Here is a 26,554-nt window from a genome sequence, read left to right on the forward strand (position 1 = left end):
AAGTAAAAGAAAGGGAGAAATAGAAAAGAGAAAGGGAGATGAAAGAAAGTGGGAGGGAGAAGGGGAGAGAGGAAAGAAAGAAAGAAGGAGAAAGAGGAAAGAAAGGGAGAAAGAGGAAAGAAAGAGGAGAGAAAGGGAGAAAGAAAAGAGAAAGGGAGAGGAAAGAAAGGGAGAGGGGGAGAGAGGAAAGAAAAAGGAAAGAGGAAAGAAAGAAAGGGAGAAAGGAAAGGGGGAAAGAGTAAAGAGAAAGAGGAAGGGAGAAAGGAAGAAAGAGGAAAGAGAAAGGGAGGGAGAGGAAAGAGGGAGAGGAAAGAAAGGGAGAGAGGAAAGAGAAAGGAAAAAGAAAGGGGGAAGCGCAAGTGCCTCTCTCTCTCTCTCTCTCTCTCACACACACACACACACACACTGAGTGGGGGAAGAAGACTGGCAGACCAAGAGCAGAAAGAGGGAGAGGGAGGGGGAGAGGGAGGGAAGGACAGAGAGAGACCCTTTATATATAATAAAGGTAAAAAAGGATATATGCAGTGTTATCTTCATTTTAGATATCCAAAGGGTTTTGCGGCTCCCTGTGTTTTGTTTTCGGTGGGAAATGGGTCCAAGTGGCTCTTTGAGTATTTTGGGTTGCCTACCCCTGTCCTAGCCTAATGACTGCACAGTCCAAAACTGCAATTGGGATTGCTGAAATTGCGGTTGCTAAGTAGTCTGGTCATGTAATCGCTCCGTAACAGAAATCCTAATCCCTCTTAGGGTCATGAAGCACGGACTACTTTGCACATTTTCTAAAGGATAGCTTTCCTAATGTTACAACTCCAAAACCGTAAGAAATGTATAAACAATAGTAAGTCTATATAACTAAAATGGTTATGTATTTGTTATTCTTAACTGGCACAATTCATTTTAACTTTCTTAACTCATTTAGATTAGCGTTACTTTCTACAGATTTTAGATTAATTTTATAACTATACTAGACAATCTGTGCTCCCATATTATTTCAGAGGTATTTCCTTATTTAAATAGAGAAACAAAATGACCAAAAGTAGAGAAAAATGAGTGGGAGAAGGAGCGACTTCTGAATAGTTGCCAGTTTCCCCACTGAGTTTCTTATGGAGACTGGCAGAGAACATTGGAAATCTCCCTTCCATTCTTTCCTTTCCAGCAGGCAAGGAAATGGTTGCTGTTGCGTGGGAGAGGAAGCAAGGGATTGCAAGACTGGCTAGGAAGCTGTCACAGAACTTTGAAAATAAAAAATATGTAACCATAGCAATAGCCAAATAGCACTGAAGCAGCCACAACTTTCTCAAATTTCATTCCCTTGGAAATTATGGGTCCTGGATTTTGGACATTCTGTAACCTAGCCTATTTAAGGTACATTGGGTTCAAAAATTGTTTTCCTATGATGCACAGTTTCACACAGTTAAAGAATACTGGAATGAGAATTTTAATATTATATAAATATGCTATATGGTACTTATATTGCTTTCATTTTATATTATTATATGATAGTTACGTATTGCAGGGTTCCCAGTCCTGGGCTATGAACCAGCAGCACTCCATGGTGCACCAGAAACTGGGCCATGCAAATGAGTGAAGCCCCATCCACGCATGCATGGAATGCAGTCAGCATGTGAAACCATGGTCCCTCCAGTCCTCAGAAAAACCTCCATGGACTGGTCCGTGACTCCGAAAAGATTGGAGGCCACTGATTTATTGTACATATATTTTCAATATCTTTTTGACAAGCACTGGGATTTTCTGTTGCTCTAGCTTTGAAATGATTAACTTATTATATGATGAATCATAAACTACCTTGGAAGATTACTTTTTCTATTAATAGGTAGCTATGTGTTAGGAATGAAGTGCATGAAGATGAGATATGCCAAGTGAAGAAGTTTTAGGAAAGCAAAGGAAAAGAATAAGATTTCTTCCAGTGGCTTGCTCTGCTGAGAAAATAGAGGAACTTCCCTAATGTATATTATTTTATTGCAAACATGGATATTATTGCAATTCCATCAAAATTAATCCTGCGACATTTTTCTGTTTTGTTACAATAAGAAATAGTAAGGGCAGGCCTCCTGGATTCATTTCAGCACTAGCTAATACATGCCATTGACCTCTGCAATTTTTATAAGTGTTAACACAGAGGCCTCCAACCTTTCTCGGTTGGCGGACAGGAGGGAAAGAGAGGGGGAAGCATTTTATGTGCATGCACACAAATGGGGCCATGAGCACGTGCGACGCAAACGGGGTGGTACTAGTGCCCGCAAGACACTCGCTAGTACCACTGTTTTTGCTGCACGGTGCCCCGTTTGCCTAGCAGCGGTGGTGCTAGCGCGAGTGTGGGTAAGTGTGTGCACACAGTAATGGGTTGGGGAACCCTGTGTTAACATTTTCCACATCCCATGTTCCATCAAGACTCACCTCCGGAGAATGTATGTCTCTTGCCATAAGAGCCAGAACTTCTTGTACAACAGGGTCTCTGAGACTAAATCCAAATTGCTTAATATCTGGACAGGAAAAAAAAGTTATCAGAAATAAAATCATTGCAAGCAGTTCTTGATCAATGAAATTAGAGATTTTACTAAAACAGATATATGGATGTTTAATCCTTAAATTCAACTGAGTCTAATTAACTATTATTGTGTGGCTACAGATTTGTTGTAAAACACAAAGGCAGGAAAATGTACACACTATATGAAAGTTAAGCTAAAGAGAGAGTGACAGATATGTTGTTTTGATGAGCAGTGACATTATTAAACATCCAATCTGACTAGATCTTCTTTCCTACAATGGGATCTGTCACTGGGGATTGCTAAGAAATTTTACAAACTGCAGTAGCAAGTTTGCAATCTAAACAATAAATCTCCAGTCTCATAGAATGAGGCACCATGATAAAAGTTTTCCTGATTCAAGTTGATAACATCACAATGTGGCTCTGAACTAAAGGCATATTCAAATTTTACTGATGCTCAGAGCAAATCTGGCTAATATTGGTTCTTCTGACTAAATTGGGAAGATGACTTGCTTATAACATTGGGAACAGGAAAACAAGTATAATTAACCTTTCCAGATCTGGGGAATCAATTCCAAACAATCGCCAGAGTCCAGTGCCTGAAGAAGCAACAGCATTGTTCTAATATTTGGGTAAAATGCCTGAGGAAAAAAATGCAAAATTCTCGATAATCAGTTTTAAATGTTAAAATTTTAAAGTCACAAAACATAAATTAACAAATAATACTTACTGATGGAACCAGTTCTTTATACCACTTCAACAAAACATCAAGATGTTCCATCATAGATAACAATTCAAAATATGACATACTATAGCAAAGAAAGAATCAGTTATTAAAACCCTATTAACTTCAACATGAAAAAGATTACCATGTAATTTTTCTAAGTTTATGTTCTCACTTCTCAAACAGCTGTAAATAACTTAAAATAAAATCTTAATGTTATGAACCTCAAAGAAAATGCAGGAAATAGTATAAATTACCTAGCTTTACCTTACAAAATTAAAGTCAACTGCTGGTAAAACTTCACTTATAAATTTGGAATTAGATCACTGTTTACTTCTTTCTAGGTGTTGTTATTGTAGCCATTCTAATCTAAGCAGTTTTAAGCCTATTATGCATGTCTGTTTCTAGATCTGATCTTGTAAGGCTGACATGATCAGGGCTTTCTCTCTGCTCCAGTATTATTTCCTGATGAAGAAGCAAGATCTGCAACTTTAGGGTTCTCTTGGACTCATGGCTCCTTTGGGGTAGAAGGACCTTCTACAGTTAATGATGTCCTCATCACTTCTTCGAACTACTGTAACATGCTGTCCTTAAATCTGCCTTTAAAAAGCACTTCGAAGCAGCAGATGATCCAAAATGCAGCAGCTTTTGTGCTTATTGATTTTGGGAGCACATTATACCTTCCTAGGGCCCTGTACTGGCTACCAATAAACTTCTGGATGTAATTTAAAGTTTGGTTTTAACCTACAAGGCTCTCCATGGTTTGATACCAGGTTACTTTCAAAACCTTATTTGTCACCTAGAATCTGCCTGCCCTACACAATTGTTCCAAGAAAAGTATCATGTAGTACCTCCCTGTGGAAAGTTTGTTTATGACTATCAGTGATTTCTATAATTATGAATTCTAAATAACAATTACTAATAAAAGTTCTTCTGTGTCATATCTCCCAACATTATCCTGTTGTCTGCTTTCTCCAACACTCTATGTAGCCGATAAGCAAGTTGAACATCCTTCAATTCCAGACACTGCAATAAAGGTACAAAATATTAATCCTTGAATCCAAGCAATAGTGGTTATTCTGCTACACAGAGTGTCATTTTAGCAAGAAGCACAAAATCCCAATTCATTTTATAAAGGGTTACAAGTTAATAAAATATCTTTAGGATAAGGGGCAGATGGCAGTTAAGATTAAAAGACTTAGATGAAGTGCAAAGCAGGGATGATTTTTGACATCTTATTTTCTGGATCAGCAGAATAGCAAAGTTTTGATGGTCTCACATTGGATTCCAAGATTATTCCACAAATTTTCTCTAAGATTTTACTACAGAGAGCATATACTATTTTAAAAACTGCTTTTAAATCTAGCTAATACATAGCCAGAAAGTTACTGACATATATATTTACATTTAAACAAGTGTGAATGTGTATCTACCTCACTATACAGAAATCAAGTCCACTTACTGTTTTCATCGCTCTTGGGAAGAAGTGGACTGGAAAAGAAGAAGTAGCGATTATTAATTTGGGGCATTCTCTAGCAATCCAAAAAACAGTTTCTTAGGATTACTGAAACAAATTCAAAGGGCTCAATAACAATTCAACAAATGTATCAAGTCAAAGAATTCTAGCATATTGCTTCTCAAACCAACATACCACTTAAAGCCATAATGACATAATATTTAAATATTTAAGGCTTTGACCACAGAATACAAGTAACTGTACCCTAATCAATTGTTGAGAACATTGAATACTAAAACTATGCTAACATATTACATTTCTTCATGCTTGATTAAATCCTACTGTACTGTATTAACTACAACTAACTGGTTTGTGTATGTTAAGTCTGCTTAAGGTAAACTATAGTCATAAAACATCACATCCAAATTCACCAAACAGACTAAGCTTAAATCAAACAAGCACAGTATGGCTAAGCACATAAACTCAGCCTTACCCTGAAGGTACATGAGGTATGCTGAGACATTCAGCAACAGGAGTTATCTTTCTATTGCCCAGAAAGCCAGGAATGATGTGCTGCTAGACCCCTCCCAAATTGCAATCTAGGGCTGAACCACTGAAGCCCAAAAGAAAAAACCCAAAATAGAACTAGTACAAGTTGGAACAAGGAGAAGAAAATGTCAGCACATTTATGGTTCTGAAAAGAACTATCTACAGTCTGATTAGAGAAAGGATGAATAACTTTAAAGGTGTGCTTTCTCTAGAAATTTCTGAAGCTCATGCATGTGGATTTTGGAGATACTTCAGTATGGTTTGACCCAGTGGTGGGATTTAGCTGGTTCGCACCAGTTCGGTAGAACCAGCTGCTAATGTTTTGACTTTGGTGAACAGGCTGATGGGCTAGCCCTTTTTCGCAAGGCCCAGAACGGACTTCTAGAAGTGGCGTCCACGCAGAGAACTGGTTGTTCAGGTATTTGAATCCCACCACTGGTTTGACCATATTAACAAGCACAGTATGGATACTTGTACCATAGGTACAATCTGAATTGGCCTTCTTTTTTATTCAAAACAGAGGTCTGAAATTTTGTCTTCAAACTAAGAAACTTTTCTTTCAAGCTCAAAAATAAGGGAAGAGCCATTCTTTATTTTTTTTAAAAAAATATGGGTGAGAAAAGGCATTTTAGAATGAAATTTGAGGACAAAAGTTGAACCATAGGGCTTTATCACAAGTGAAAATATAAAATAGTGGTCTTGTACCACAAGGAACAAAATGATTAGATTATCTGGCCACATCAAGGACTAGTTCATTATTTGATACCTCTTTCTTATAATTGGAGGATTCATTGTTTAACATCCTATCCTCTTTTTCAAAAACTTCTAGGAGGCATAGACAACAAATATTGTTGTACATTACTGACACAATTGATTTACATATTAATTATTTAGAATAGAAACAAATGCCAAGAAACATTGCTATTAGCTAACTCTCATACAATTTCAAAAATTACCTTTGTCATACATTAGTCATGCCCTATGCAAAACTGCCATGAAATAAAAGAAGTACATACTATCATCTGGATCCTGAGGACAAAAAGTTTTTCTTTCAATTTCATTTATTATAGCATATAGCACATGGGATTGGGATTCAGCAAATCCAGCTGTACAAAAAAAAGCAGAGTTAAGAGTTAAGTTTTTATTGAACTAGTGTTATAATTAAAAGGCAGGTAAAATATTTTTTTTTATGAAAATGAGATCGGACTATGAAGTCAGGTGCAACAGATAAATTAAATGGCAAATTATAAGCAGATTATTAGAAAGTTTTCATAATAATTTTGCTTATGATTGTTACTCATAATTGAAGAGACTAGTTGTGCTTCATATCACTGCAAAATCTGACTAGTTATTATGACTCAAGGTACTGAGGCTTTAAAACAACAAACTAGTACATTAAAATCAGGTATGGAAGTGCAAATCGACTTAATTTTCCTGATTGTCTCTGAATCTCTCAAAGACTTTCAGAACCATGCATCATAAATTTCTGCTAAATATAATGTAATTAAAAAGAGTCTCGATATTTCAACATTTTATTTTAGAGTTTAGTATGAAAAAAGATCCAAACTCAGATGAAAGAAAAAGATCCACACATTCAGAGCAAATCTGAAGCAAATTCTATGCAGCAAAAGCCAGGAAAGATATTATTCCAACAGAATTTTACACAAATTCACAAGACTATAAAAACAGACACTACATACCAATGTTATGTGACATGCACAGCAAGTGGTAATATGTTGCGAGGCTAGGTTCTGAAATAAATATATAACAAATCAAAGCTGAACATGATTGACATACAAAAATGTATTACACTGTATTAGATGTATGTAACATTTCATATCAGGGATAATATTTGAGTTAATGACTTGATATAATTTAAAAGTAAAACTGATTATTTTTCATATTGTAATGTTCCTTCTCCCCCTTAAAGATATAATGGAGGCAATCTTTGAGAGCTCCTGAGGGACCATATTGAAGATGCTGGTGTGTAGGAGGGAGATGGGGGGTGTGGTCTCAAGTTATCATTTATATTTGGTTACATTTTTATGTTGCTTTATTTTCTATCCTTTCAGTGATACTGCTTTTAAGGTACTGTATTTAACAGAATAACAGAATAGAAAAAGAGTTGGAAGGGACCTTGGAGGTCTTCTAGTCCAACTTCCTGCTCAGGCAGGAAATCCTATACCATTTCAGACAAAGGGTTGTCCAATCTCTTCTTAAAAACTTCCAATGTTGGACATCCACAACTTCTGGAGGCAGGTTGTTCCACCGATTAATTGTTCTAACTGTTTCTCTGTTTCTCCTTAGTTCTAGGTTGCTTCTCTCCCTGATTAGTTTCCACCCATTGCTTCTCGTCCTGCCTTCAGGCGCCTTGGAGAATAGCTTGACTCCGTCTTCTTTGTGGCAGCCTCTGAGATATTGGAACACTGCTATCATGTCCCCCCTCGTCCTTCTCTTCATTAAACTAGACATACCCAATTCCAGCAACTGTTCCTTATATGTTTTCATTCCTTATATGTTTTAGCCTCCAGTCCCCTAATCATCTTTGTTACTCTTCTCTGTACTCTTTCTAGAGTCTCAGCAACTTTTTGTAATATAATCCTAGTTAAAGAAATATTACTACTAAGGTTTAATACAGAAAAGGAGTATTGGATTAATCTTACAGATTGCATAAAATTCTTACCTATATTTAGTGCTCTCATCTCATTCAAGATCAATCTAGCTTTAGCCCGGGGTACCTTACCACATTGCTTCAATGCTTTCAGGATAGAATTAAAGGTTAGTAGATTTGGTTGTATATCCTGTTCAGCCATTTGCCTCAGCACGTCCTATTAACCAAAATATCAAGAATTTGATTTAACTTTTATGTAAAAATAATGTTCCCGTTCCTTCAAATTGTGTATTTATATCTTGTCCCCCTACACAAATCCTTAGCATTTACACACATATTTGTTTAATGCCATTCTAGAATACTATCAACCATATCCTTCTATAATTACACTGATCATTTAAAATGTATTATTATAAAGATAAAAGATAAATCTGGCATAGAAAGTAAAATTGATAAAATAGGCAGAATCACCCCAATAGTAAATATAGCACAAAATTAACACTCATAATTAGTTAAATAAGTGTTAAAAATACTACCCCCCAAGAAAGTTGTCTGCCCACAGTTGAAGGGAAAATAATGTAGACACCGGGTAAACCTGAGGAAGTGCTCCTCAGAAGTAGGAAAGGCCCTTTTTCTTGTAACCAGTCTCCTTGTGTCATTTCGAAATTACTTGGAAATCAAATTTCATTAATTGTATTGCTTTAAATAAGCTTTTTTCAAGATGTAGTTTTGAATAAGATTTCCAGAGTTTCTAGGTTCACTGTACTTAACAATTGTAAAACACGTTTTTTCTGTCTTGGGGCAAGTTAATTATTAATCAAGATCTGCCATTATCACTAATTTTTTTAAGAAAAAAACCCACCTAATAATAACAAAATATAAGTGCTTTATCAAAGTTAAATACGTAACACTGAGCTTTTTGCAACAACATATCTGTTTACAGCATCCTTAACATCTGCCACTCAATTAGAGCCCTTTTCTAGTCTCAAAAATAAGCCCTTTCAACTGACCCTCCCCCCAAGTCTCAATTTGTTTCTAATATTCAGTGAAGTAATTTAACTTATATACCGCCACAAGCCATTTATAAGTTGGGTGATCAATACATTTTATTTATTTAGACATAAATGCAATGAGAACGATGTCATCAGATTTGATGCTGGGTTTGACTTGATGTATTCTGCAGTTTTATGCCAGATAATATATTTCTTTATTTGTTTCTACAAGTAAATTATAAGATAAAACTGGGTCTTGGGGAGGTAAAAAAAGTCATGAATACACAACTGAATCTCTTCTTCTTCTCACATGCATTGAATGCAAATGCCACATACTGGAATTTATGTCATTATATTTGTACTGATCATTATATAAAAGAAGTTACTCTGTCTCTCCAATGAGGACATATTATTAAAACCTTTGAACTGATTACACAGAATTTAGGTATATAACCATAGAATATTAGAAAATGAGCAAATGTGGATGATACCTAACTATAAAAGTGCATTAATAATAAATTATAATAAAATAATATGATTTAATTTTAGCTACATATTTACTATGGAAAAGTTCAAATCAACAGTTTCTCCTTACTTCAATACATGCCCATTTCTCAATGTATTTTTCCTTAACTTCTACAGCTGCTAAAATAAGTGTATTGAAGATGCTCACATCAGCTGCAACAAACAGAAAATCAGTTATACCATAAGAAATAGCATGTATATTGTTTGTATTATGGTTGAAGCAGTCAGTATATCTTTATATTATGGTTGAAGCAGCTCAGTATAAGGCGAAATTCTCATGTGAGCCAGGTCCCAGAAAGCCAGCCACTTGCCAGCAATGGTGGGACACAGATAACTCACACTCAGCCCCCATGATTCAGCTGAGGTCCGTACCCCTGCGCCATTCATCATTGCTGCAAACAAATGCTCCAATAGTCAGAAATCCAGTACTATATCTGGAGAGGGAAGACACACATTAAGACCACAAGCAGCATTGCTACATTATCAGTTATATCTCTCTTCTCCCCTCTCTTTTCACTTAAAGCATGGCCACTTATTTGTCAAATTTATAGAGATGCTCATCTCACACATAGTGGCAATAAAGCATCATATTGAAACAAACCAATTAAAACAATGAACATAGATAAAAAAAATCATAAGCGGGAGAATATTATATATAGCACAGCCAACACATTCCCAGGTATCCCCAACTTGCTGAAAAAAAAATCAAACTACGTTTTAAGGGCTTTCTGAAAGGCTATGAGGATGGGGGCTAGCATCATCTCATGAGGCATGTTGTGCAGAGGGTTTCAGCAGAAAAAGCTCATCTTTTAGTCCCATCAAATGGAACACTTTCCCAGATAGGACCCACAACATTCCTCTCCTTCCAGATGGGATGGGTAGATGTAATTGGAAAGGGGAAATCCCTCAGATAATCTGACCCATGCCATGTAGGGCTCAAAACCAGCACCTTATACTGGACCTAAAAATAAACTGGTAGCCAAAGCAGCTCATGAAGCAGAGGTGTAACATATGTCCTCTTAGGGATCAATTGCCCACACCACTCCATTTTGTACTGGCTGACGCTGCTGGTTATCCTTCAACAGCAACCCCATGTGCAGTGCATTATAATAGTCTATTCAAAGGTGATCAGGGCATGGTAACTGTGACAAAAGCCTCATGGTTCAGAAATGGACACAATTGGCATGCAATACAAAGTTGTGCAAAAGTCCTCCTGGCTCATCCCTTAGTGGCAGATGATCTCTCTCACTGGTTTCATTTAGATATTAAATAAGAACTGGGAAAGAATCAAACTTTGCAGCAGCGCATAAAGTAGAGGCCAAAGGCAGGATCTGTCACTCCCAATCAGCACCACCTAGCATTGGCTTTTGAGGAAGGAAGAAAACTAACACAATACTATGCTGCCCACTCTCAATCCCCAAAGTTGATTCAGAAAGATACCTTGGTCAATGTTAATGAAAGCTATTGAGGGTCAAGCATAGTCAGGATGGATGCATTATTCCTACCCTGTTCTCCCCAAAAGATTATTCAAATAAACAAAACCAATGTTGTTTCCTTCCCACCTCCAGGTCTGAATCCTGACTCAAAGAGGTCCAGACAATATGCTTCATTCAGAGTCTGCTGAAACTTTCCCTAAAAGAGAAAGATAGTCACACAGCAGCTTCAGCACACCCTGAAAGATTATCTGGACATCTTTGAGATCCAGCCATGGTTTCTTGAGGGGGCAAACCAATGTCTTTTAAAAAGACAAAAGAACCGCCCCTTTCCTCAAGAATGAATTAATCATTGCCAGAACCCAGCCACATGCCTCCTTCAAGGCAACTTCAGCGAGCCAGAAGTGGCATGCATATAAGGAGCAGATAGTCAAACTCATAGTCATAAGGATCCTGTCTGCTTCCTCAGACCCAACAAGTTCAAACTACTTTCAGTAAACAGGGCAAGATTGTGCCCCCAGACATCTCCACCAGACCTGCACCAGGGCTGACATCTAACGGGGAATGAATTTCAGCAATTTTGCTTAACAGATGCTCTGAAAATTTTTCTGCTTGGCCTTGAAGATAAAAGTTCAGGTTACTGTTGCCTGGAAGATCTTGTGTCATGTGAAACAAAACTGCTGGATGGCAATTTGAAGACACAATAGGGCAGAGAAATATTATTGCTTTGCTGGTCTTTTTGCCACAAGATAGGCCTAAACAGCAGATTGACCTGTGTTGGTGAAGTTCATTCTTTGTTGACCTTCACTGATTCTCCAGATGTTTCTTCTCCCATTCACTTTCCTCAGCTCCTTTGTAAATCATAGACAGAAATGGGATGCCCAGAATGGGAGAGATTGGATAGGATCTACATCATCCTATCCTCATCCACATCCACCATCCTCTCATTCCAAACAGCAACTAAGACATGCAGCAGACCCTCAGGAACAAACCCCTAGTTCCCTCTGGAATCCTTCAGGTTCATTAGTTGCCAGTATCTTTTTGTTACCACTGCTGACAAGACATGACTAGCCTGGCTCTTTGCAAGGTAGCTACTGACCACATGAAGCCTTCTTCCCAAGGTCTTGAGGAAAACAGGTGGCGCGCAGGAGTGTAGGAGCTCAAAAGAGCAGAGAAAGGGGGAAATAGGGTAGGTGGTATGGAAATGCACATAACTTTGTGACTGAGCCTAAATTCCATTGTTCAGCTTGTTAACTTCAAACAATTGTTCAATAAATGGTCATTAAATGAGGACTATCTGTACTATCTGTGTTATCATTTTCATACAGCAACTATCGTTTTCATACAAACCAAAGCTATAAAACTATTTGCAAAGAGTGCAGTAATTATACTGTGGACAGACCAATTCTGCATTGCACAGCTTATTTCTAGCTTTTCTCACTGGCACATTTTTTAATGCAATAGGTTCTAAAGCTTACCCTTAAGATTTTTATTCAACAATTCAGCGTACATGTTAAAAGCTTTTTGGCACTCCCCATGCTGTAATGACAAAAAATGTATAAGATATTAATATATTGACCTGGAGGAAAAAAGAGAAGCAAAATTGTTAGAAAGATTACAATTGTACCTTCACCATTCCCATTATCATTGTACAATAAGAATGTGCATTTTTTTCTGGCATTAGGTGAAATATTCTCTCAGCATTGTTGTTTTCCCTAGAATTGAGAAAAAATAACATACTAATTGACAATAACAGATATTCTAATGTGTGATTATAACATCTGTTCATGCCTGTCTGCCTACTACATACTTATTATATATTTAAGCACAGCACATATGCAGGTTTTTTCCCCAAGATATAAACATGCATTGCATTATACATCACTGTATTTTTGACAAACTGTGTATACAATATCCAATTTTGTAGCCGTGTCTATTTTTTTATACACATTAGCTTATTTTTGTTACTACATTTATACCTCACTTTTCTTCTGGGGGGTTTAACATAAAGCCAGTTTGATGTAGTGATTAAGATGCTGGCCTAGAAATCAGGAGCTTGAGAGTTCTAATCCCAGTTTAGGCATGAAAGCTGGCTGTGTGACTTTAGGCTAGTCACTCTCTGACAGCCCTTTCCACTTCACAGGGTTAATTGTGGGGAAAATAGGAGGAGGAAGAAATATTTATAAAATAACAAAGGGGATAAAAATCTAATAAACATAATTAAATATTTTAGATCAGGGGTCTGCAAATTTTTGGTTCTGCGGATCTGTGGCAGCAACTTCGACAGGAGTGGAGGAAATACACGTGCAACCTAAATCCTGTGCATGTGCATATGAAGCTTCATGTGCTTGCCTGACACTTCAGTGGCCCGGTTCTTAATGGGCTGTGGCCTGGGTCATGGTCCGCAGCCTGGGGTTTGGGGAACCATTTAAATAATAACTCATAACCTGTAATGGTATATGGCAGGGGTCCCCAAACCCTGGGCTGTGGCCCACTACCGGACTGTAGCTATTTGAAATCGGGCCACGTGATGGGCAAGTCAAGTGCATGCAAAGTTCCAATCTCTGCTCAAAAGCCCTCCACTCATGCAAGTGGAGCTTCGAGTGCGAGTGCCCTCTGTTCACATGCAAAGCTCTATCCGCTCGCACCTATGGAGCTGTGCATGCATGCACCTGCCACTCACACGACCCCCCATGCCTGGCTGGTTCACCAAGGTGGAAAGGTTGGGGACCACTGGTATATAGGAAAGACCTTGAGAGAGAGGGTACAGAGATGCTGCCTAGGGAACAATCATGTAACAGAGGGCATAGCTTGCAACTGGATAGTGAATGGAGCAAGTGGCTCAACAGGTAGTCTCCCTGTTTCTTGGGCTATAAAGGAGATGGTAGGAAATCTGTACTTTCATATTTGCAAGACTGATGTCAGTGAGACAGATGAGACAGGAAACACAATCAGTAAACTAGTTCTACTTTATTGTAAAGATTCATTAACCAAATCTTGCAAGTCTGAAAATACAAATCAATATGCTACGGTTATATTAAGATACTTTTATTATATAGTATTTATCTGTTTAATATATTTTTGAATAAGCTACTTAACATATAAGAAAAATCCTGACTTTCCAATTAAAATTCATGCAAATGTACCTCAAGGCATTGCTGCTAGTATATTTCATACCTCCATGTAATTTGTTGGAAAGTAGAAGAGTTCCTTGCAAACTGCCTTCTTGATGGAGTTTCTTCCTGCATAAGAATTTCAAGTGTTAGCCTTCTAGCATGTGTATATCTATGCCTAACATAATTCTCTCTTAAATGGGTTGTTTAAAATGTCTTTATATAGAGAGAATTCATGTCCCACCAAATAATAGAATAGAATAGAATAAACAGAGTTGGAAGGGATTCTATACCATTTCAGACAAATGGTTGTCCAATCTCTTCTTAAAAACTTCCAGTGTTGGAGCATTCACAACTTCTGGATGTGATTTCTAATTTTCTATTTAGACATCATGAAAAACTAAGGCAACAGGGTAGGCACCTAGCTCCCTTTCACAGCAATTGGAAATATCCAAAGTACTGTTTGTTTTATACATAGTAAATATAGCCTTATTCAAAATGCACCCATCCTTATTTACTTGTTTTTCTAAACTGCTATCATTCTCCTGATCCGGCTCTCTATCTCCATAAAAGCATAGAAGATCCAGAAGACTGTTCGAGGTCTCCAGAGATACACTTGTTCCTGCAAATGCAAAAACCATGAACTGTAAATCATAGAAGTGGAATTAGCTGATGCATAAATATATTAGCTGATGTATAAACATGAAATATCACAACAAACAGAACAAGTAGTCCTCCACTTACATTCGGTTGTTTAATGACCGATCGCAATTACAATGGCTTTGGAAGGCTGACATTTACCACTGTTTTCCTCTCCAGAGGAGAGAGCTGCGATTGTGGTTGCTGAGTGAAGCAGTTATGTCACATCTCACTTAATGACTGCTTTGTTCAATAACTGAAATTCTGGATCTAATTGTGCTTGTAAGTGGAAGATTACCTGTAACAAGAAAAGCTTTGTACCAATGGAATAATATACATGTAATCATCCTTATAGTATGCAGGTATAATTTTTTTACAAAAGATTAAGTAAAAGAAAGTCTGGCAAACAAATTAAAGACAAGTTAAATAAAGGACTTTATTTAAGCATATTTGTATGCTGTCCCAATCACAAGATGAACAAGAAAATACAGATCAAAATATAGATAGTCCTTGACTTACGAACACAATTAAGCCCAAAATTTCTGTTCCTAAATGAGATAGTTGTTAAGTGAATGTTGCAACTTTTGCAACAAGAAAGTTGTAAAATATTTTGTTATTAAGTGAATCACTGTAGTTGCTATCGTATTTCCCTGAAAATAAGCCCTAGCTTGATTTTTTGGAGGTGGACCTAATATAAGCCCTACCTCCAAAATAAGCCCTACTTTTGGGGCGAGGTGCACGCCTAAAAATCAAGCTAGGGCAGGGGTGGAGCTTACCATTGCAGCCAGGCCTCCCTTGCCCCAAAACTAGGGCTTATTTTGGGGGTAGGGCTTATATTGGATGCACATGTAAAAATCAAGCCAGGGCTTATTTTCAGGTAAACACGGTACCTATAGAATAAACCAAGTAAATCTGTAATATTTCAGACTGCCATATCATAAAGCTAAATCAACGGTCAGTCACAATTGTTACATTTAGACATACATACATTATACACATATATTATACTGTGTGTGTGACTGATGTATTCTTGACTACAGTAGTATGTCAACCAACTTATACTTCATGAAAAAAGTATGATTTTGTGGTTGCCCTGCCATATAGTATGCCCATAATCAAACTAGTAACATTGCCAAGACTACTACTTTAAACAGTTTTAAATACTCCACAGTATATTAGCAAAGACTTAACTTAAGATACTCCCAGTGTACCAATAGTTTATATGTAAAAGAAATCCTGCTGTGTTATGCTATTGTGAGGGGGGGGACTTGCTATCCATTGCAGTGAACAAACAAGTAAAAAAAGCAAAATTACCTGAAGGTGCAAGGAAGAAAATAAATCAAAGGCTAACTGAAACACTTTCAAAATAAAATAAAGTTCAACAACTATGTCTCAAGAGTTTGTCACAAGTTTTGTGAATCACAACACAATGAGCCTATGGATAGGGCATAGGCCTATGTTCTATCTTACACTCTAGCCATCTATTAATACTATAACACAATTATTTTAGAAAGACTGATCATTCTGTTGTGAAAATGGACACTATAGATGCAAGTAAAGGCCAAACTAAAAAGGTCCAAAACTAGTATACCAAAGATAGTGCAATAAACATTATTTTATGATATACCTGATGACCCAGTTGATAAAAATTGCAGTTTTATTATAGATTTTATATTTATATTTAAGCAGTAAATATTCTGAGGTTTTAAGTTCTGATTTTTATTATAAGCAGCCTGAATTTTAAAAAGATGAGATATATACGGAAGTAATATGGATTTAAATGTACACAAAATAATTCAAATTATTATATTTAATCAACTAATATATTTTTTTACTAAACCAAATTATACAAGTGTCAGAACCAGCTGGATCGTCTTATACAAGTGTCAGAACCAGCTGGATTATTTTGTCCTGTCTATTTTTTTAGCATAAATATTTTGTATCTTCCACAAATGTGATGAAGGCTAATTAATTGCATATACTACAATAACCCTGCTGGTTTTTACGAACTTTAGTATAAATCCTCAAAAAAAAAAAAAAAAAGAATTTGTTTCTATTATTAAATTTGAATATAAAGATTTCAAAATAGCTTTAACTATATAATACCTATCATTATAATGGGTACTCTAATTTTATAAGCATTTACTAATGAGTTAAATCTCATAAGTTAAATTTCGGCAATTTAAATTAGGAGTTAAATTTCGGCAAATTTAAAACAGCTTATACCCACCCAAATCTGTTTATTGCAACTGCTGATTTAGGCTAGTACCTGCTTGTAGAAGCTGATCATACATATTCACAGATGCTTTTACTTTTCTTAGCTGAATTAGATTTTTTAATGCAATCTCACTCACTTCTTCAAGTTGGAACACCAACCTTTTTGGCATGAGACTCTAAAGGAAACAACACAATACAATTAGGATCAAATGTTCTACAAAGATATCATTATGAACTTAGCCACTTGCAAGGAGATCGGTAAGTCTAAGTATTTTATAATTCTAAAATCTATTGTTCTTTTTCACTGAAAAGCAGGATGGGAACAGCAGCATAAAGTTCCTTCTTTCTTAATTTTGATGGATGCATGTCTTGAAAATAGCAACGATTGTAGGAACAAACTTCCTCACTGGGCCTGGGACTTAGGCTCTCTGTCTTAAACTACTGGGATAATTGAAAACAGTAGGGTGTATAAGCAGAAGTCTCAGTTTTCCAAAAGTGTTAGTCATAAGCATATCTATATACTACAGTGGTTTTAATTTTACATGTACTTTTTCCTTTCCCAGTGGAATGTCATGCCCCATACATAAAGAATATGTAGTCATGGTGAAAATTAATTTGAATGTTGCCATTTCAAATATAACTAATAAGAATAAATTGAAAATTTACTAAATTTGATATTAAACCATTTTGTTCTTGAGTGGCCTCTTTTCAGTTACCAATCCTAATGTGCTCCACCACTACGGAATTCCAGTAAATCAAATGACCCCTAGAGTGGCAATGACAGAATTCTGTGCATAACCAAACTCAGGTACAAATCCACGTTTAGACCTTTATTCTGGCAATAAGAACATTGAAGCAGAATTAGCTCTCATGCTATCTTATACATATTAGATACACTGATTCAATCTTATGACTCTTTCTTCTGCTTACATGGCACAACAGACTAAGAGTATCATGTTTTGGGGCAAGAGAAGCAACTATCATCTGGACACAGTTATTGTAACTGTGTTTGCTCTTTGCTTTTGATCTTGCTGGGTTCAAGCCTCACTCTAACCCTAGTCAGAACCAGTATCATTGCAAATATCTTCCACGCTGAAGGGTAAAAATATACAAATCGCTAATTGTGGCAGCTAGACCCAGCAAGTTTGTAACTATTTAAACACAGATTTAAACCTTGTGGTTTCTATATATAATGGGCTGATTTGTTAGATTTTACAGCAGATAATATTATTCATTATTAAGATTTCTTATGTTTATTGTAAAAGTGACCTTGCCCTTCAAAACTTATCCTTGATTCTTCCACTAGTGATTCTTTAGTACTTTCGGAATTTCTAGGGAGAGACTATGCCCTGAGTGAGGATCTCACAATAATGCCAGATTATCCATATTCTTGGAACATAAATGTGTGCAGGCAGCACAAAACAAAATTATGCAATAATGTATATCTAGCAAAGAAAGAAAGATAGAAGACAAGGATGGGCTTAAGTGCCTTTATCCTAGAACAGAACAAAGGACTGTGCCTAAGCAGAGAAATTATGAATTTAACTAATTCAAGTTAAATTATTTTTACTGTATAGTATTCAAGCAGTGGATTAATTGAGGAAGTGATGTTGTTCAATGCATATGAAATCTATCATTGTATGTAATAAATGTGAATTATGTATTAGATAAAGAGTGTAAAGTTTACCTGAATGGGAGGTTCAGCATAGTCTTTCTCAAAAAGTTCAGGATGTGTGTTAATAACAAATTTGGCTGCTTTTTGTCCTGATGCTTTTGACATGGAAAAGAAATGCTGTGAAAAGAATATACCTGTATTACTTTGGAAAAAAATAATATATAATGCATCCTATTCATCATATAGTCCTTGACTTACAAACACATTTGGAACCAGAATTTTTGTTGCATTTGCTAAGTGAGACATACCTGATATTGCTATCTTTTTTGCCATGATTAAGAAAATCACCGCAGTTAAGTTAATCATGCAGTCGTTAACTGAATCCAGCTTCCCACACTGACTTTGCTTGTCAGAGGTTGGCTGGGAAGATTGCAAATGGTGATCATATAACCCTGGAATGCTGCAACCACTCTAAATATATGCCAGTTGTCAAGTACCCGGATCATGATTACATGGCCATGAGGATGCTACAATGGTCATAAGTACAAGTATAAATCCCCCTTTTCAATGTTGTATATTGGCAAAAATCCTTTCAATTAAGGAAGTAAATAATTACTTGCCTTCTGATCAGCTGTTTAATGACCAAAGTTACAATGAACTTTAAAAAGCAAAAAAATATCTATTAGATAAGCTTGTTTTGCTTAACAACTATATGGTTCAACATGAGTTGCTTAATGACCATGGTGACTCACTTTAAAATTGTCATTCACTTTACTTTAGTTAAGATGGCGGTGCAGCTACATTGTCTCTCGAAGGTGAAAAGTTTTTGGAGGGAAATAAGCCACAAGATCAGGAAGGTTTTAATGTGTTTGAGCACATAGTGGGACAAAGTTAACATATGACCGACAATCTTTGCTGGTATGGCGAGTTTGTAGCTGTTTCGGAACTTAGCTTCGTTCTGCAAGACCTCTGCAGCCGAGGACCGAGCTATGGATTCAATCCATAGCTTGGTACTCTGCTGCAGAGGCCTTCTGGAAAGGCCTGACTGCAAAATGCAGGCCGGAATGCAGCTGCAGAATGAAGCTGCTCCTTCGGCCGCAGAAGCAGTGGACTGGCTGGGTGGGGTGTCGGAGTCGGAGGTGAATAAGACATCCCCCCAAAATAAGACCCGGTGACACTTTTGGAGGCAAAAAAACCCCGATCTTATTTTGGGGGGACCACGGTAGCTTTTCCTTTTCCAGCTGAGCCTCAATTATTAGATTATCACTGTGTAAAAATAAGGAATATGGAAAAGTACACTAGAAATAATGGAATACCTACAAATAGCAATGATTCGAAAGTAAACCATTCTTTTGTTTGCTTCTGGTAAATAAAGTTTCAGAAAAGTCACTTACATGCTCTGAAGAATTTCTGGGGATAAGATAAGGATCATCTTGAAATGTGTAGGGAACAGCTGTAATATCCTATAAGGAGAAGGAAAAAGCATTTAATGTATAGATTCTGCTCAAATGAACAGTAGATTCATCTTTCTGCTGTACTGAATCAAATAATTTAATAATAGAAAGCTCTTTTATTAAGAAAAACTCATGTTTGTACTCCTTACTATTACTGTATATTTGCAAAAGAAGACTTGATAAGAGGGAAAAGTGCTTTAGGATAATCAGCAATATGATTTAATCTTTAGTAAAACATTCAGGCAGATTTTTCTCAGAAGGAAACTGCAGGTATCAAAGATTAATAACTTTGTAAATAACATCTTTGTGCTACTGTTTATCTAAGAAAAAAATGAGCTCTTTTCAATCCTGAACACAGTATTATGTACACATACTCACATCTCACTTAGATTGTTTTTGCACTTCAAATTTGAAACTTATTTAGCTGAAATACCATACATTTTCTCCCTCATATAAAGGAATACAAATGTAACATGAAATATTATTAAAGGCAACATATGATAAAGATAAAAATATATTTTGCAATATATAGGATATTTCATATCAAAAGAGGACTAGTAACACAATGAAGCTTTGTAGTACTTACCCTGTTTACAGTTAATGCAAGTGCTTGAAGAACTGCTGATTTATCCCTAATTTTAAGCAAAATGTATTAAAGTTTAAATGTGCAGTATTATTTTTAATTTGCATATTGCTTTCAACAGAAACTATGGTGTAATTTACTGAACAAAACTTCAAGGATACAGAGATCTAAAACAATGCTTTAGAATCCTAAATATTCAATTCAATTGTCAATAAACAAGCTTGAATAAATGAGTCTTTATTTAAATTTATTTATGTATCTGTTAAATTTATTTGCCATCTACATGGGCCTATTTTAGGCTGTTTACAATAATAATAAGGAAGAAAATGAAAGGATAAAGAGAATAAATAGGAGGATAAGTAAAATAGAACCCATAAAATAAACAATGAAAAATGAAAAAAGATGGATGGGTCAATAGCAGACAGTAAGGTTGGGAGGTGGAGCATGCTATCAATTCAGCAGCGACCTCCAGTGTGAAACTTGCCCTTTGTGCAAATAAATAGTAGTTTCTTAATTTAAAATATTTTGTGTGGTGCAGATATTTTATTTTAGAAGCTAAGCTTATGTACTTAGGTTATAGTTGTATTAGATATACTATGCTAGAGGAATGACAACTGCATTTATAGTAGAAATGTTTGACAAGGCCTGGCTATGGTAACATGCACAACAACATTTGGATAGGAAAGCATGGCTTATAGTTAGACGTGGCTCACATTCTGTTTTGAACTGGTACTACTTTAAAAAGGGAGAAAACTGCAAGAAAATATGTTACTTTAGAACCTGTGGGCTGCGGCCTGTTGGCCAGCGGGAATGGCTGGCAAGTGCACGCACATGTGTGTGCACCCCACACTCACACTAGTGGCCCCATTTGCGCATGTGTGGGAGTGCAAACACTACTGTCACGCAGTCGCTATCAGCCCACCTGTACATGCATGTGGTCACTAGTGGCCCGCTTGCACATGAATACTGGCACCGCCGTTATGTGCATGCCCATTTGCACATGCGCACGCATACACATTTCTCTGCTCCTCCCTTTCCCTTTGGCCCGCCAATCCGGAAAGGTTGGGGAACTTTGCTTTAGAACACGGTAATCTCACAATCAAATATTCACATATTGTTTAGAACTGCACAAGCTGGGTAAGAACTGATTTTCTCTATCCTACTTATTTTCCTAAAAAAGAGAACTCCCAAAAAGCAAAAATACCTCCGAGAGTGAAAAAGGGAGGGGTTTTCTCCCCACCCTTTTGGCTATTGCAGTGGTTCTCAACCTTCCTAATGCCGCGACCCTTTAATACAGTTCCTCATGTTGTGGTGACCCCCATCCATAAAATTATTTTCGTTGCTACTTCATAACTGTAATTTTGCTACTGTTATGAATTGTAATGTAAATATCTGATACGCAGGGTGTATTTTCATTGTTACGAATTGAACATAATTAAGCATAGTGATTAATCACAAAAACAATATAGCAATGCTCGCTGGAGAGGCTTACTCTTCCTTGCTCAAAAATGTTGGGAGGGGAAGGAAGGAAGATTGAAGGGGAAAGGAAGGAGATGGAGAAGGAAGGAGATTGAAGGGGAAGGAAGGAAGGAGAGAGAGATTGAAGGGGAAGGGATGGAGATGGAAATGGAAGGAAGNGAAGGGGAAGGAAGGAAGGAAGGAAGGAAGGAAGGAGAGAAATTGAAGGGGAAGGGATGGAGATGGAAGGAAGGAAGATTGAAGGGGAAAGGAAGGAGATGGAGAAGGAAGGAGATTGAAGGGGGAAGGAAGGAAGGAGAGAGATTGAAGGGGAAGGGATGGAGATGGAAGGAAGGAAGGAAGATTGAAGGGGAAAGGAAGGAGATGGAGAAGCAAGGAGACTGAGGGGGAAAGGAAGGAAGGAAGCAAGCAAGCAAGGAGAGATTGAAGGGGAAGGAAGGAGATGGATGGAAGGAAGGAAGGAAAGATCTTTGGAGAGTCATGTTTTTCCAGATGGTGATGAACTGCAACTCCCAGCATTCCCCACTCTTCCACAGTGCTTTTTAGGGCTGTGGGGATGGTAGTCCAGTAAGGTCTGGAGACACACATAGATGCCCTCAGACGGCAAGGGAGGCGGGCCGGGCGGTGCGGGGGAGGCTCCGGCGCGGAGGGCGGCAGAGCGCGGCCAGGCAACCAGGAGGCGTGGGGGTTGGCTCGGCGCCGCAGCTCAGCTCAGCCAGCAGCAGCGCGTTGCTAGAGCAGGGCGGGAAGAGAGGGGGCGGTGGTGGCAAATCATGAAAACAGCGTCCACACGTTCAGGGTGCAAACGCCTTGGATGGTTTGGCTCCCCCACCCCTTTATTTACTGATCTGCCACAAGCTCATGCAAACAAGCCCCGAGGAGTTCTGAACAAGCGGTCGTTTAAAAAAAAAAAAGCTTTAAGCAACGAGGCAGAAAGGGGAACTCGCTCACGGCTCTTTTTTCCCCCTTTCTCGGCGACTGGGAAGGCAGCAGCCAGAGACGCCGCTGCACGAAGGGAGGTGGAGAGAGGGGCGAGGGGGAAAAACCTCACTCAACTTTTGCCCTTATCAGACCCGGTTCCCTTCTGGTCGACCCCCACCCACCCGCCCCCTTCACCTCCCACTACAGATCGACGCTACCCTTCAGGAGTATTTCGCCAGGCTTTTTTTTCTTTACCTTGGCCCTGTGCTTCTCTCAGACGGAAGCCAGGCAAGAGGACCTGAAAGACGCTGAGCAGGAGGTTCAAAGCTGTGGTGATGCGGCAGTAGCTGCTCTGCGATGCGTAGCGCAGCCCCACCATGCTGCTGAGGCGGCTGCTTTCCTGTCTGCCTGAGCTGGCTGGCAGAGCTACCCTTGAGCAGAAATTCTCACTAGTGTCTCGGTTCCTAAGGCCATCGGAAATATGTGTTTTCCGATGGTCTTAGGCGACCCCTGTGAAAGCGTCGTTCGACCTCCAAAAGGGTCACGACCCACAGGTTGAGAACCGCTGGGCTATTGGAAGCAGCGAATCTAACATTTTAAGGAGAAAAAAAGACTAGAAAGAATTGAAAAATGATCCAACGCTGACACCTACTGGTGGATGACGACTATAAAATCTCTGCCTGTGGCCTTCAAAGTCTTAATAAACACAGCTGTTTAGATAAAGTGAGATTTACAGAAACAATGTATGCTTTACAAGAGGAAATATATGATAAGCTGCAAGCAATTCAAAGAACAATGATCTCAATAATAATAATAATAATTTAGAGATAAAAGTTCTTAAGAATATTAAAAACCTTTAAAACACATAGAAATCAATAAAAGTGCCTAGCTTTCGTCGGCATCTGCTGACATCTTCAGGGCTTAGAATGCTGGTCAATGGGAAAGTCCCTTTATAGATTTAATTAGGGCGTGTGCACGACTCTTCGATTTCGTCACTGGGCCGGTTATACTAGAATGTACTCCAGGCACCGAGTTCTTACTAGAAGTTGTCCTTCCCGCACGATCCGTATCAGTGTAAGTAATAGAAGGGGATGTCCTTTCTTGGAGGTTTAGCGCGGGTAGAGCCTCTACTCCCCTTCTTTGTGTAATCATGTCTTCCAATTTCCTGTCTTGTCCATTAGCCTTGTTTTCTTTTCTGCTCCCTCTAGACTGTTCTAATGCACAGCGCTGTTGTCCCCCCTCCCCTTTGCACCTCTCCTCTCTATGTTTATTGCCGTTTGTTAGGGTATTTAACCTAATCACCGTTGCACTCCCCTTTCTTCGGTTCGATGTCCGTATGTCAATCTCTTGGGGATTATCTTCTACTGATGTGGGTATTTCCCTATTTCTTGCCCATGACCGAGTGATCGTAGCTCCAATCCGCTTTCTCCCATGACTTTGAACATGGATATACCCGGGGATCACATTTTTAAAGTAATTTCAGATATATATATATATATAATACTTTGAATCAGAGTTAAGGGATTAGATGACTAGACCTATTGAATGGATTGTCTAAAGAGTAAATATATTCTTAACTATGATTAAAAAGAATAAGAAATTTGAGGAAATAAATACATATTAATCTAGGAGGGATATATATTCTATGTAGTATGTTATTTTTTATGTTCTGTTGTTTCTGCTTTTTTCTCTTCTTTTTATTTTTTATTTCTTTTTCATTTCTCTCCCCCCCTCTTTTTTTACTCTTTTATCTATTAAGAAATGTAAAAATGTGAGATGGCTTATATGGAAAAAACAGAATTAAGTCTGTCAATATAAATGTAACTAATCGTTGAGAAAAGCTTTATCAGTAAGAATATTTAGAATTTGGTGGGAGAAATAAAATAAAATAAGGATTGTAACAGGGTTGATGATAAGGCAATCCAAATGACTGGAAAGAAAAGAAATGTACTAATATGACGATTATTTTTTTAGGAATGTTGGAAAAAGTATATACCTAATTGTCATTTATTAAAACAGTAAGAATTGTATTAGCTCAACGTTTGAAAAAAAAGGGATGTTTTGGGGAAAGAGGAAATCAACTAAAATTAATATATGGAATACAGATTATAGAAATCAATTGTTAAGGAGTGTCTTTACAAATGTAACCCAGACAACACACTGTTTATCAATTATTGAGTGACGTATGCTTGTTAAAAAATTAATAAAATATATTATTAAAAAAGGTGGCCACACCCACCCAGTCTGCCATGACCACTGCAGCCATGCCCACCCAATAGGCCACGCCCCACACCCTCCCTGAGGGCACTACAATGCTGATGCAGCCCTCAATGAAATTGAGTTTGACACCCCTGGTTTAGATTATTGGAAAATCTCCACTTCTCCCCTCCCATTCCTGTGGCAACCTAGAACAAGCAAGATGGCTTCAGCCAAGTTCGTTGTAGAGTTGATTCTAGGAATGTTCTTCCTATAGTAAACAGATATCCTATACAAGAAATTATGCAACAAACCTGTTTCCCCAAAATGTTTATGAACTTCAATTGATTCAGAATATGCAATAGATATCCTGATGGCTTATGGGAAAATATCACAATCATTTCACAAAGGCTCTGCAAAGCTATACATAATTATTTATATTTATGGCTTATGGTTATTTTAAACATTATAAGCTGCCATGGAAGGATAGTAAGATATTTCCTGGCGGGGGAGGGGGGAAGTTAACTGAAACAACTCACCAGGTTTTTTTTCTTGGAAGGAAAATTGTTTCTTCTGCAATTATGAAAAAGAAAAATAATTATAACTTATTAAACTATATACATCTTGAAAATGTTTATTAAAATTTTAATTATGAATGGAATTATATTAGTCAGTCAACTTGACTATTTTAAACCAACAATTTTAAATAAGTATTGTCTGTATGAGAAGCAAATTTTGCCAGATAAAAAAGCTGTCCTATCTAAGAACAATTTATTCAGAATCAAGTCCAGGGTCTTCAGGTTTATTTTCAAATATAGAATATATGACATATATTAAGGGAAATAACAAATTTATCATTTGCAAATATGCATTTTAGCGGTACATGCATGAACATAACAAAATATTTTACCTTTCAGGATGGGAGATTTTTCTGCAAAGGTTGCATTTTCTGAATAGTGCCTAAGGAAAAAAATATATATACGGATAAATCCATATATATACATACATGTGTCTTTTATATAGTTTATATAATTTAACAGAATCCTCTTGACTATACAGCATTATGGGATACAATATATTCATTATACTTCCTATTTTTCTTACACCAATAATGTTGTGAGGTAGATTGAGCTGGGAGGGAATGATTGGCCCAGTCTCCCAGATGACCTTCTTGCCTAAAGAAAACAAGAACTGGACCTCTTGGTTTGTAATCCAATACCTTAATCAATATTCCAAATTGGCATATTCATTGGAAAATCAAATATAGTATCATTTAATATTGTAAGATAGTTTCTTTTTCAAGTTTCAATATTCACAAATACATTTTTAAAGCAATCTTATTGCTAGCCCTGCGCGACTCCCCCATCGCGCAGGCATGGCCCAACACGATCCCGAGGGCCAGCCTTAATGAAAGGGTTTGGAACCCCGAGAGGTGGCACTTAGCGGCAGCAGGGAGGGATCTAAGAAGGAGGAAATTATGTACCTTCTTAGAGGGATGTTTTGTTAAATTTTTAGGGGGTTCGGGGTTGGCCCGAGGG

At 37.4% G+C, this 26,554-nt stretch overlaps 1 protein-coding gene and 1 non-coding gene across 2 annotated transcripts in view; both read right to left on the bottom strand.

Moving 5' to 3' along the window:
- PTCD3 (pentatricopeptide repeat domain 3) overlaps positions 1–25,846 on the bottom strand; it is a 33,676-nt gene extending 7,830 nt beyond the window's left edge. Inside the window, exons 1-19 of the mRNA XM_029287227.1 lie at positions 25,756–25,846; positions 25,556–25,589; positions 20,424–20,469; positions 19,778–19,846; positions 18,456–18,560; positions 16,821–16,944; positions 14,431–14,534; positions 13,977–14,041; positions 12,427–12,514; positions 12,278–12,338; positions 9,437–9,519; positions 7,922–8,066; positions 6,939–6,989; positions 6,255–6,344; positions 4,696–4,724; positions 4,153–4,259; positions 3,240–3,318; positions 3,060–3,150; positions 2,419–2,504 (exon numbers count right to left, since the gene is read on the bottom strand). Of these exons, the coding sequence (XP_029143060.1) occupies positions 2,419–2,504; positions 3,060–3,150; positions 3,240–3,318; positions 4,153–4,259; positions 4,696–4,724; positions 6,255–6,344; positions 6,939–6,989; positions 7,922–8,066; positions 9,437–9,519; positions 12,278–12,338; positions 12,427–12,514; positions 13,977–14,041; positions 14,431–14,534; positions 16,821–16,944; positions 18,456–18,560; positions 19,778–19,846; positions 20,424–20,469; positions 25,556–25,589; positions 25,756–25,846 (1,548 nt within the window). The remainder of the gene's footprint in view (positions 1–2,418; positions 2,505–3,059; positions 3,151–3,239; positions 3,319–4,152; positions 4,260–4,695; positions 4,725–6,254; positions 6,345–6,938; positions 6,990–7,921; positions 8,067–9,436; positions 9,520–12,277; positions 12,339–12,426; positions 12,515–13,976; positions 14,042–14,430; positions 14,535–16,820; positions 16,945–18,455; positions 18,561–19,777; positions 19,847–20,423; positions 20,470–25,555; positions 25,590–25,755) is intronic.
- On the bottom strand, positions 9,618–9,762 carry LOC114923912. The gene has a single exon (XR_003810732.1). It is a non-coding gene; the product is annotated as a small nucleolar RNA SNORD94 (small nucleolar RNA).
- Positions 25,847–26,554: the final 708 nt, after the last annotated feature.

The sequence above is a fragment of the Protobothrops mucrosquamatus genome, unplaced genomic scaffold (assembly GCF_001527695.2).
Source record: "Protobothrops mucrosquamatus isolate PMUCROS unplaced genomic scaffold, P.Mucros_1.0 scaffold_257, whole genome shotgun sequence".
Taxonomy (NCBI): domain Eukaryota; kingdom Metazoa; phylum Chordata; class Lepidosauria; order Squamata; family Viperidae; genus Protobothrops; species Protobothrops mucrosquamatus.